General features: G+C 48.6%; 1 protein-coding gene across 5 annotated transcripts in view; it reads left to right on the top strand.

Moving 5' to 3' along the window:
• Window positions 1-12249, top strand: part of LOC102447238 (unconventional myosin-X-like) — a 311005-nt gene that overhangs the window by 96957 nt on the left and 201799 nt on the right. For all 5 annotated transcript variants that reach the window (XM_075914469.1, XM_075914465.1, XM_075914468.1 and 2 more), the window contains 4 exons: window positions 98-216; window positions 9324-9470; window positions 10051-10151; window positions 12155-12221. In XM_075914469.1, the coding sequence (XP_075770584.1) occupies window positions 98-216; window positions 9324-9470; window positions 10051-10151; window positions 12155-12221 (434 nt within the window). The remainder of the gene's footprint in view (window positions 1-97; window positions 217-9323; window positions 9471-10050; window positions 10152-12154; window positions 12222-12249) is intronic.

Raw genomic sequence — 12249 nt, forward strand, 5'->3', positions numbered from 1 at the left:
TTTCCCCACCACGCTGCATCTAAAATCCACCTGTGAGCAAAAGCCATTGTCAGTGGGGAGAACGTGGGCAGTTCGAGTTCTTCTGCTTCTCTACTAGCGCTGAACAGTGCCAGCGAGCTCCTGGGCTTAGATGCGTTCCAGCTGTCCGAGGTGCTGACTCAGCGATCCATGTTTCTGCGGGGAGAAGAGATCAGTTCCCCTCTCACCGTGGAGCAGGTGAGTGTCCAGTGGGCTGTGCACTTACCGGCACTTCGTGTCACTTCACGGGGCTCTCCCCAGGGGGCAGCGTGTGCATCTGTCCAAGGAGATATGAGCAGCACCTCCAGGTCCCTGTAAAGCGGCTGTTTGATGGAATATTGTGTGCTCGGGGTGGGGTAGAGAAAGGTGGAGGATTCTGTGTGTGTGCGTGTGCGTGCGCGCGCGCACATGCGTGCTCGGGCTAGACAATGCAAATGTATGTAGGACTGAGTGGGGAAGAGGCAGAAGAGAAATTCATACCAGAACCAAGTCTGTGACTGGGCACTGCTAGAATGGAGTCGGACTTGGGCCCAGGAGGAGGGTGGGGCTCCCAGCCTTCATCTGGGCTGGGCTGAACATTTGAGGTTGGTGGCAGGCCAGGAGCTGGTCGCTGCTTCTGACTGGCCACGTGAGACAAACCCAGGCATCTGAGAAGTAACTGAGCTCTGGGGGCTTTCCATTTAGGTCTTTGAGTAGGCTCAGGCCTTACTGAGGAGCACAGACCACAGATTAGCTCAGTGCTGCTTGCTCTTTGCTTCAGGACAATCTTGATGTTAAGCCTGAGTCCTGGCTGCGTTGTGACCTGCGCTAGTCATGGAGGTGATAATAGCGTAGTGCTCATAGAATCATAGAATAATAGGACTGGAAGGGACCTCAAGAGGTCATCGAGTCCAGCCCCTCGCCCTCAAGGCAGGACCAAGCTCCGTCTACACCATCCCTGACAGATGTCTATCTAACCTGTTCTTAAATATCTCCAGAGAGGGAGATTCCACCACCTCCCTTGGCAATTTATTCCAATATTTGACCACCCTGACAGTTAGGAATTTTTTCCTAATGTCCAATCTAAACCTCCCCTGCTCAGTAATCTTGTGTCTGTTCAGGTGGTTCTGTGGTTCATAACGGTATGGTAGGTGTCTATATGGAACTTTACCCTTCGGGAGCTAGTCCTTGAGGGCACAGCTGCGGTTTTCACACACGTAGAGGTGCCTTTTTGGTGGTGGTAAGATCTAAGTAGGAAGGGCGGGGCAGTCTGCCTGCCCCGGTATGGAGTGTTTACCTGTAGTGGAAGAAAGATCTCCTGCACTGCTGCTGGGGACACTGGCACCAATAAGCTTAGCAAATCCCTTGCAACTTGAAATGTCTCTGGCATGGACAATCCCAGGAGTGTCTCTGGCATTAGTGAGCATCATGCTACAGCTAAGCCTGCATCGGTAATGCAGCAGGGAAAACTGAGGCTAGGTCTGCACTGCAATTTTCTGGCTCAGACGTGTGAAGAAACACTCCCACCCCTGCATGCAGCAGGTTACAGCACTCTCATGCGCCAGTGCAAATGGGCTCCCAGGTCTCTTTGCTACTCCCCTTGCAGAGGTGCTCTCCACAGACCGCTAGGAGAGCTCTCTCCCACTGCTCGTGCTGTGGCCATATTGTCACCTTAAAGCCCTGCCGCAGTTTCACTTGAATGTGAGAAGTGTGGACAAAGCCCGAGAGTACCCAAGGGAGCCCCAGGCAGCTCAAAACGGTAACGTGGCACTACAGACTAGGAAATAGCATACACTTGGGCAGCACTTTTCCACCACTCCAGTTTTGTATTGTAGCCATTCCCACTTGTTTTAGACCCTTGTCAGGGCTGTCCCTAGGGGAGTGCGGTGCTCGGGACAAGCCTCTGCCCCAGGCCCCGCTCCTGCCTCACTCTTCCCACCTGGGCTCTCCAACCCTTCCCCCAAGCAATGCAGCCCAGGGGATTAGTGGGGGGAGGAGGGCTGGCAACAGCAACAGGGATTGGGCCTGACCCTGCACTCACCAGCAGTTAGGGTTGCCAGATGGTTTCAGCAAGATAGCGGATGCACTTCACGTTCCATCCCAATCGTCTGATTGAGAAAATCCCCGACGTTTCTGCTGTCTCAGTTCTAGTGTCTCAATGTGTTTCCCAAACAGAAAGCTCAAACGCTGGACTGTCCGCTTCAAAGCCAGACCCCTGGCGACCCTGCCGGCAGTAGCAGGAAGCAGAGTGACCCATCCCCAGCCTGCTCCGCTCCCCTAGCCATGCTGCTTGGGGGAGGGGCTGGGAGGAAGGAGCAGAACAGCCCCTCATGCACTGATGGTGGAGGGAGCAATGTGGAGCGGGGTCGGCAGTTTCCCACTGCTGCTGAGTGGGGGCAGCCCGAACTTTGCTGCCACACCAGGCCCCCCAAAGCAGTAAGCAGGTGCCCCCCAAAGCACCAGGCCCAGGGCGGTTGTCCTGAACTGTCCAATGGACGGGACAGCTCTGCCCCTTGCTGGCTGACTGTATGAAATGGACTCTGAGAACAATCCCATTCACTAGTACTGATATCACTAGCACAAAGCTTCCTTCATAGTCTGTCTCTGCAGTGAGACCTGCCAAACCCATTCCCCACCCTGTGCCCAGCTCTTTCCAGATGTCATGCTGGGTACTGAGGGGGAAGCTGCCAGGAAGCTCTTATTGTGCAATAGGCTCATTACCATTCTGAGCTTTGACATTTTACATTGAATGGCGGGAGCTGGGCTGAAGTCGGGCCAGGCTGGGAGAATGAAAGAAGTCATTCAGAATCCCTGCTCAGCCACAGCGTGGGGAAAGCAGCATTGCCGGGCTGTGCCTGTGTGGGAAGGGCCCATTCCTGGAAGATGAGGCCAAGCTGTTGTGTACCTTACAATGTGGCTAACAGAGTGTTTCTCTTCCCTGCAGCAGGTTCACTAAAAAGGCTCGTCTAGGTGGGGGGCTTCTGCCCCCACATATGAGATTGACCATCTTAATAGAGAGAGAGTGAGCGAGCCCCACCAGGGCCAATGTGTCTTTGCTTCACAGCTACGTTGGGGAGAGTGGATAGATGTCTCATGATGTGTCGACAAAGTATCTGTCGACAAAGCTGCTTTCGACAAAGAGCGTCTAGACTACAGCCAGTTCTGTCGACAAAGCAAGCCGCTTTGTCGACGTGACAGTGTAGACGCAAAGGACAGTGTAAATGCAATAATGCCTTCTGGCGACAGAACTCTGTCGATAAAAGGCGTTATTTCTCGTAGAATGAGGTTTACAGCCGTCGACAAAACTGCTGAGTTCTGTTGACATTCTGTCAACAGAACTCGGCGGTAGTGTAGACTAGATATAGTTTTGTCAACAAAAGTCCACTTTTGTCGACAAAACCTTGTAGTCTAGACACACCCTTAGAGCCCATATCTGCCTGGGGAGGAAGTTTTTCATCTTGCAGGCTTACAATTTTGTGTTAATTGCCAAGCTCTGTCAGCAACATATGATTCAAATAACCCTTCCACGCTTGCAGACTTCATAGACCAGCTTCCGACAGAGGAGAGAGCCCAATTTCAGTCCCATTCAGGTCCTGGATGGGGTTCTAGTCTTGTCCCCTTTGATTATTTACATTTCTTTAATGAAATAACAGACAAATCCCTCCATTCATGAAAGGACTCAGATCAGCTCTGCATTCCTGGGGATTTATACTTGAGCTCGCTTCTCAATCCTCTGCTCACTCAAAGCCAACCTGGAATTTCAGAAAGCCTCTGACAGGGCTTTCAGCAAAGTGAGCAGTCAAGGGGGTAGGAAAGAAGAACCTCTCATGGATCAGGTCAAAAGACAGGAAACAAGGGGTAGGAATAAATGGCCAGTTTTCACAATGGAAAGAGGTAACTAGTCTGCACTGGGACCAGTGATCTTGGAAAAGAGGTAAAAAGAAAAGAGTCAGTATTCACATATGATGCAAATTACTCAGAATTGTTAATTCCAAAGCAGACTGTGAAGAGTTACACAGGGATCTCACAATACTTGAGGACTGGGTAACAAAATGGCAGATCAATTCAGTGTTGGTAAATGCAAAGTAATCCCAACTATACGTACAAACTGATAGGATCTCAATTAGCTGTTTCTGCTCAAAAAGATGAACTTGGAGTCATTGTGGTTAGTTCTCTGAACACATCTACCCCATGTGCAGCAGCAGTCAAAAATGCAAAGAAAGTTAAGAACCATTGGGAAAGGGATCGATAATAAGACAATAAGTATCATAATGCTTCTGTATAAATCCCTGGTACCCCCACACCTTCAATACTGGGTGCAGCTCCGATCGCCCCCTCAAAAGAATTACCTTAAAATTGGAAAAAGTCCAGGAAAGGACAACAACGCTGACTAGAGCTATGGAACAGCTTCTTTGTGAGGAGAGGAGAGATGAAAAAGACTCGATTGTTCAGTTCTGAAAAGATACAACGGGGGGAGGATGGTAGTCCACAAAATCTCGATTGTTGTGGAGAAAGAAAATAAGGAAGTGTAATTTATTCCTCATCACACAAGAGCTAGAGTCGCCAAATGAAAGTAATACGCCCAGGTTTTAAAAAAAGGAAATACTTCTTCATGTAAGGCACAGCCAGCCTGTGGAACCTGGTGCCAGGTGATGCTTTGAAGGCCAAAGTACAACTTAATTGGGTAAGTGCATGCAGGATAGGTCCGTCAATGGCTGTTAGCCAGCATGGTCAGACACAACCCCATGCTGGGGGCTGTAGTTCTTCAGGGAGGACTGGTCAGGATTTACTGCTGAGGTGTCCTCATAGGTTTCTGGCTCCGTTGATGATGATAACGAGAAGGCTGCTTGTGTGTGCTCAGTGATGTGTGCCGTGTTGACTTGTGCACTTAGTCTCCACAGCAGACCCCAAGGGTATGTCTAAACTACATGGCTCCATTGATGGAGCCATGTAGATTAGGCTGATCAGCAAAGGGAAATGAAGCGGCGATTTAAATAATCGCAGCTTCATTTAAATTTAAATGGCTGCCGCGCTGAGCCGACAAACAGCTGATTAGCTGTTTGTCGGCTCAGCGCGCTAGTCTGGACGCTCCCCTGCCAACATGAAAGCCCTTTATTGACCTCCCCGGTAAACATCATCCTACGAGCCATAACGGGGAGGTCGATAAAGGGCTTTCAGGTCGGCGCGGGAGCGTCCAGACTAGCGCGCTGAGCCGACAAACAATGGAGCCATTTAGTTTAGACACACCCCAAGAGAGTCCCCAAAGACCACAAACCAGATAAGGATTGACGGAGCCAGGCCAGGTTCATTGTAGAGCGAAGTACAGTAACAGTTGTCAGTAGACTCTACTGAACCACTACGCACATGTACTTGCTACAATGGAACAACTTAATCAGCGGGAGGTCCAGCTGCCCCCCTAGGACATCCAAAGGCTGTCCCCCACCAAGACAGCACCTTATGTACAGGTACAAGAAGTCACACCTCACTGCAGACATATCAGGTTGTCACCCTTTGATGTTGTCAGGTTACCCTCTTACGTTACTTAGATACCACCCATCACCCTGTACCTCATGGCTTGATTAGATCATCTCTATCCATCATTTTGTCATTTTAGACCCTTTCCTGAACCTGTGTGTATCTGTGAGGAGTGGGTACCATGGTCTTTTTTAATGAGCTAGTGGTATCATGTGCTTTCCACTTACGACCAGTACCAATTATTGTTCTGCACCTGGGCCTATTACCAATGAGTGTTTTGCACTCTCAGCCCTGTTCGTGCCAAGTTCTGTGAGCAGGGGCCTGCCTCTTGCCCACAGCTTAACTTTGCTTTATGTTAGCCATGTTTTGCCCATTGTTAACTAGGCCTTGGGCCTCAAACCAGGCTTGTGCTGCATGGGCTTATGTTTTAGGCCCTCATCTTACTACATAACAGTGGCATCCCTAGCCTTGGACTGCCAGAAGCTGACACTGAGCAGCAGAGGATGGCTCACTTGACAATTGTCGTGTTGTTTTATTTCTTCTAAAGCATCTGGCACTTGGAGGACAGGATTTGACCCACCATCGCTGTGCTTGTGTTCTTAAGATGTCAGTTTTCTTTGTGTCTCCTCTGTAGCTCAAATTCTTCATTCAGAGGCCAAGTCTACCAGCAGTGACTGCAAGGTCTCTTGCCATCCCACATGCTTTCAGCATCTGTATCCCAGGTGTCAATGGACTTTGAGGTGTTTGTCTTTTGAGAGTGCTATGGTTAGGCCAGTGGTAGCATTGTGCAAAAGCCAGAAAGCTTACTCTAAACATCATTGTTGGGGGGGAAGTCAACTTGGTTTCTGTAAAGGGAAATCTGGCCTTACGAATCTACTTGAGTTCTTTGAGGGGGTCAACACATGTGGGTAAGGTGGCTCCAGTGGATATGGTGTACTTAGATTTCCAGAAAGCCTTTGACAAGGTCCCTCACCAACTGCTCTTAAGTAAAGTAAGTTGTCATGGGAAAAGAGGGACGGTCCTTTCATGGATTGTTAACTTGTTAAAAGACAGGAAACAAAGGGGAGGAATAAATGGTCAGTTTTCTGAGTGGAGAGAGGTGACCAGTGGGGTCCCCCAGGGGTCTGTTTTGGGACACATCCTATTCAACTTATTTATAAATGATCTAGAGAAAAGGATCAATAATGAGGTGGCAAAATTTGCAGATGATACCAAACTGCTCAAGATAGTTAAGACCAAAGCAGACTGTGAAGAGCTTCAAAAAGATCTCACCAATCTAAGTGATTGTGCAACAAACTGGCCAATTAAATTTAATGTTGACAAATGTGAAGTAATGAACATTGGAAAAAATAATCCCAACTATACGTACAAGAGAATGGGGACTAAATTAGCTACATTTACTCAAGTGAGAGATCTTGGGAGTCATAGACTTTAAGGTCAGAAGAGACCATTATGATCATCTAGTCTGACCCTCCTGCACAGTGCAGGCCACAGAATCTCACCCACCCCCTCCTAGAATAATCCTCTCACCTATATCTCAGATATTGAAGCCTTCAAATAGTTTCAGATAGTTCTCTGAAAACATCCACTCAGTATGCAGCGGCCATCGAAAAAGCAAATAGAATGTTAGAAATAATAAAAAAAGGGATAGAGAATGATGGAGAACATCTTATTGCCTCTCTATAAAACCATGGTATGCCCACATCTTGAATACTGTGTACAGATGTGGTCGCCTCATCTAAAACAAGACCCCAAAATGTATTGGCATTGGAAAAGGTTCAGAAAAGGGCAGCACAAGTTATTAGGGATTTGGAATGGGTTCACTATGAAGAGAGATTAAAAAAGACTTGGACTTTTCTGCTTCGAAAAGAAGAGACTAAAGGAGGAGTTGATAGAGGTCTATAAAATCATGACTGGTGTGGAAAAAGTGAATAAGGAAAAGTTATTTACTTATTCCCACAATCTAAGAACTAGGGGTCACCAAATGAAATTAATAGGCAGCAGGTTTAAATCAAACAAAAGGAAGTTTTTCTTCACTCAGTGCACAGTCAACCTGTGGAACTCCTTGCCAGAGGATGTGGTGAAGGCTAAGGACTTTAACAATGTTCAAAAAAGAGCTAGCTAGATTCATGGAGGTTCGGTCCATCAATGGCTATTTGCTAGGATGGGTAGGAATGGAGTTCCTAGCCTCTGTTTGTCTGGAAATGGGTGACAGGAGAGGGATCATGTGAGGATTACTTGTTGTGTTCCCTCCCTCTGTGACATCTGGTACTGGTCATTGGGCTAGATGAGGAGTGGGCAAAAAGGCCTCTGTGGGCCTGATCCAGCCCGCGGAAGCCCTGCTGCTCCCCTCGCCTGGGGGCAGGGAAGTGTGCGAAGTCTCCTCCTGCCCTGCTTTCGCTTAGAAGTGCCGCACACTCCTGGCAGGGCGGGAGGAGACTTTGTGCGCTCCCCCTTCCCCCAAGCCCTGATTGCGCAAAGTCTCCTCCCCCACCCGCTTCCAGACCAATCAGGGTCTGTGGGTGAGGAAGCAGGAAGTGTCCTGGCCCCGCCCCTTCTGCCTGAGGTCCCACCCCTTCCAGTGCAGCCCCGGGGCCACTTCAAAAATTTCTGAAGTGACCCTTGGTCAAAAATTGTCCACGCTTGGTCTATGAGGACCATGGGTCTGACCAGCATGGCTGTTCTTCTGTCCTGATCCTATGTATTTCATGGGGCAGTCAGCCTGTCGTACAGATCTCTCTGTCCATCTGGCAGTGTGATTGCTCGGTGGTGTGGGGATGTAGCTTGTGCTGTAGGGGTAGTGGTAACAGCCACATGCTCCTTTTGCTCACCAGGATTCCCGCTAAGCCTCGCATTTGTGTGGGCGCTTTGAAAAAATTTCCATCCCGCTCACCTCCTACACAGAGCCATGCTGTAGGTGGCTGGTCATCGGCCGGGGCCAGAGGAGCCATAAGCTGCGGCAGGTGGCTGCTCTGTCGGCCGGGGCCAAGGCTGGAAAAGCCGTGTGGTGGTGGCGGCAGCGGCAGCTCCAGCAGCCAGGCCAGGGCCAGAGCTGCTGTGTGGGAGCCGGGCAGGGGAGTGGCGATGAAGGTACTGGGGTCGTACCAGCAGGGGAGGAGGTGAGGCCAAGGACAGCGGGGGCCTGGTGGGGGTAAAGGCACCAGCTGTCTGTGGTGGGGGGAGGTACTGGGCACAGGTAAATTCCAGAGGGACGGAGGAGGGCGAGGGAGGATTCGGACACAAGTGTCTGGGTGATTGGGGGTGGGGAAACAGGCGAGATGTGGATTGGGCACAGGTCTCTGGGCAATGGTGCTTGGACTGTGTGCCCTAGACCGAAATACTGACTGTTTGTGTTTGGGGAGCAGATAGCATCGCCCTGGCATATATACTGCTGGCATATGGGGGGCAGATAGCAAGGTTGGGCACAGCTACAGGGTGTAGGCTGTTAGCCAGGCTTATACAGGTACCAGCTGGCTGTGTGTGGTCCTGATGGGGGCACAGGCAGTGGAGCACACACAGTGTACTTTGGGGGCAGAGGCCAGCAGCTGAGTAGTTTTCAGGGTGGGTGAGTGCAGGGTCATGCACCTTGTTAATTATCTGTTATTTTAGTATTTGTTCTTACATAACAATTTAAATTGTGTGTGTGTGTGTGTGCATGTGCATATAGAGGTGTGTGTGTGTAATTTTGTTAGTAATGGGTGGGTGCCGTGGTGGCACACATCTGAACACATGCACGTGACGTCAATATTGGTGCACAAGACAAAACTCACTCTGCTCACGGATGGGAAATCTTAGAGGGAACACTGTTGCTCACTTATCATGACAGCTTTTCCCTTCTCCTGTGCTCACAGGCGATTGACTCTAGGGACTCTCTCTCAATGGCACTCTATTCCCAGTGCTTCTCTTGGCTCATTGGCAAGATTAATATGAAGATCAAAGGGAAGGAAAACTTTAAGTCTGTGGGCATCCTGGATATTTTTGGCTTCGAGAACTTTGAGGTCAGTACTTTCTATTCCTGGGGGCCAGCTTTTTTTTCTGAAGAGTTGCTGGGTGTGTGCAGGAAATGTGCCAGGCTGATACCTGGTGTGGGTCAATATAACACACATTGGGAATGGGAAACATCTCTCCTGGGAGTGCTTGCGAGACCCCCTTAGCTGCCCTTGCAGTGCATGTCCTCCTGTGGGCTAAGGTGAGAGATGGTTAGTTCCCCTTTGAGAGGGATGGTGAGAGACACGAGTCATACCTTGTGATGGGTGCACAGGAGACGTCTGGCTTCGCACACATTCAAAGTCTTACCATATTCCTATAGTCACAAGGGAGGGATACCTCTGAACTAGCTGGCCTGTGGTAGAAGGAATGACCAACAGGAAAGGAAGGAGAGGGTGAGGGGACACGAGACTTTGGCTCTTTTCTCCTTTATGCATAGTCCAGTATAGTCTGGTCTCAGAGCTGGTATGGATATTGTTCATTAAGTGCTGGTATTCATTTTCTCTTTCACTGTGTCCTCTCCAGAAGATCCTTTTCTAGACCTGCAACCTAAATGAGAATTGTAGCATCTTTGTTTCTTGTTTCTTCTAGATCAATAGTTTTGAGCAGTTTAACATTAACTATGCTAATGAGAAACTCCAGGAATACTTCAACAAGCACATCTTCTCCCTGGAGCAGCTAGAATACAACAGGTAATGAAGGGAAGTGCCTCTGCTCATATGTAAGAATTCAAAACCGAATATAATTCTTCCCTAGGGACTGATGCCCAGCACTTAGGATGCTCTTTCTGTTCGGAGGGGCTGATGATGCTGCCTTATTTGGGGGGTTGGGGGGGTGGGGAGACTGTCTGGTGCGTGTTGCTTAGATCTGTCCTCAAGCCAGAAATGTCTCCCCTTTGTGTCTTTCATTATTGCTCACAGCAACCCTACTGTATCTCTCACGAGACCTTGGAAGCCATAGTCTCAACACTGAATTAGTTCAAATGGTAGGTTTAGCCTGGTTTCCTGCCTGAATGACACACTGTTCTGTGGCGCGGTCTTGCGCAAAGGGGCGAACTGAAGTAAACCCAGGCTTAGTTTGAGATTTGTAACATTTCACTTGGTTTCACGTTTTATAGTGAAAGTTTTGCAGCACTCTGCCCTCTCCAGCGCCCTTCGGTGTCATCCAGCCAGCTGGTCCCAGAGCCAGCTCCACTCTGCCATGTGGTGAAGGGTTTGCAAGATTTGCGGCCTTTGGTTTCTAAATCCATTGTGGTAGCAAAAAACTCCCGAAAATCTGAAAACTCCAAAACTTCTCCTCTTGCTCCCATCTGTAATGGTGTGGCATTGGCTACTGGTACAGTATAGACCCAGTGATTCCAAGGTTAGCAGGGAGCGTTGTGAGTATTGGGCCTGACCTCCCCTATGTGACAGAGGCCATAGAACTTCCCTGAAAGTCCTGCTCGAACAGGAGCATCTCTTAGAAAAACACCCAGCTGTGCTTTAAAAATCTCCAGTGCTGCTGGGTTGTTGTAATGGGCAATTGCCCTAATTCTTAAAAACATATGCCTTATTTCCAAATAGACCTTTGATCTGAAAAGAGAAAGTTCTTGAATCTGTAAGTTTTTTACACAGGTCTCTGAGGGCTTTCTTTTTTCTAATGATTCTTCTTCAGTGGAAGTTGTTGGGCTTTGTCTTTGAGTCTGAAGGGGCCAGCAGCAAGCCCTAGCCAGGTTGCTCCCTGAGTTTACAGGTCGAGACAGCTACCTACCATTAAGAGATTGTGTTGATGCCCATCCCCCTAATATCTGAGCCTCTTGAGAGATGGCTGCCAGGGAAATATTCCCCACTAGCTCCAAAACAAAAGCATGTATTTTTCTGACTGAGCCAACTGAATGAGGCCATTGAGACTGAATGTGAACAGCTCTGTAAAGGAAAACAGCTGAATAGATAATTCTTTACGTTCTAAAGACTGCCAGAATGCAAAGCTATTTATACACCCACTCCCACAGCTGATTCCATCACTGCAGGAAACACTGTCCTTCCTCTGCAGGGAGATTTTCCAAAGAGCAGATCAGAGGTCTCTAAATACTGTGGCTGGATTTTAGAAAGGACTCCACAATGTTACGACTGATATTGCTTTTAGATATGCCAAAGACATGATCTTTTGCTTCAAGCTATCAGCTAATCTCCTCAGTAGTCGGGAAATAGCGTCTGTGTATCACATTGCTCAGTGAGCCAAGTGTACTCTGGCACCAGAGGCAGGATATTACATTTGACTGATAAGTGGTCTGGTACAGTGAGTTCTACTTTTCCTTCAGTTTTGGAATAGAAGCTGCTCTCAGAAGAAATCCCAGAGCCTTCGTTAAATGCTTCCAAACTTTGAGGCCTCTGGCGGGCCCATTATTGGATAATGGAAGGATCTTAAAAACATGGATTCATTGAATTATTTTTTTTTCATATCCAGTGAAGAAAATATCAATTTTTTTATGGTAGGCATGTCTATCTTGGAAATGTCTCGATATTTTGTTCCTCCACCTCTGCCTGCCCCCGACAGTCATATCTTCTACTTCCTGTTTTCTTCGCCCAGCGAGGGTGGTGGTGTGGTCTGTCCCCTCAGTCCATATTGGGTCCTGGGAATGCTGCTGTGTGCTGCCCCTGTATGTCTGGGAGATTACTCCTTAATAATATCACGTTTCTTCCTTCTCACTTGGCAGGGAGGGAATAAGCTGGGAAGCCATTGACTGGATGGACAATGCAGAGTGCTTAGATCTTATTGAGAAGGTGGGCAATTTTTTATGGAATTAATCTG

This window comes from Pelodiscus sinensis, unplaced genomic scaffold, assembly GCF_049634645.1.
Source record: "Pelodiscus sinensis isolate JC-2024 unplaced genomic scaffold, ASM4963464v1 ctg77, whole genome shotgun sequence".
Classification (NCBI taxonomy): Eukaryota; Metazoa; Chordata; order Testudines; family Trionychidae; genus Pelodiscus; species Pelodiscus sinensis.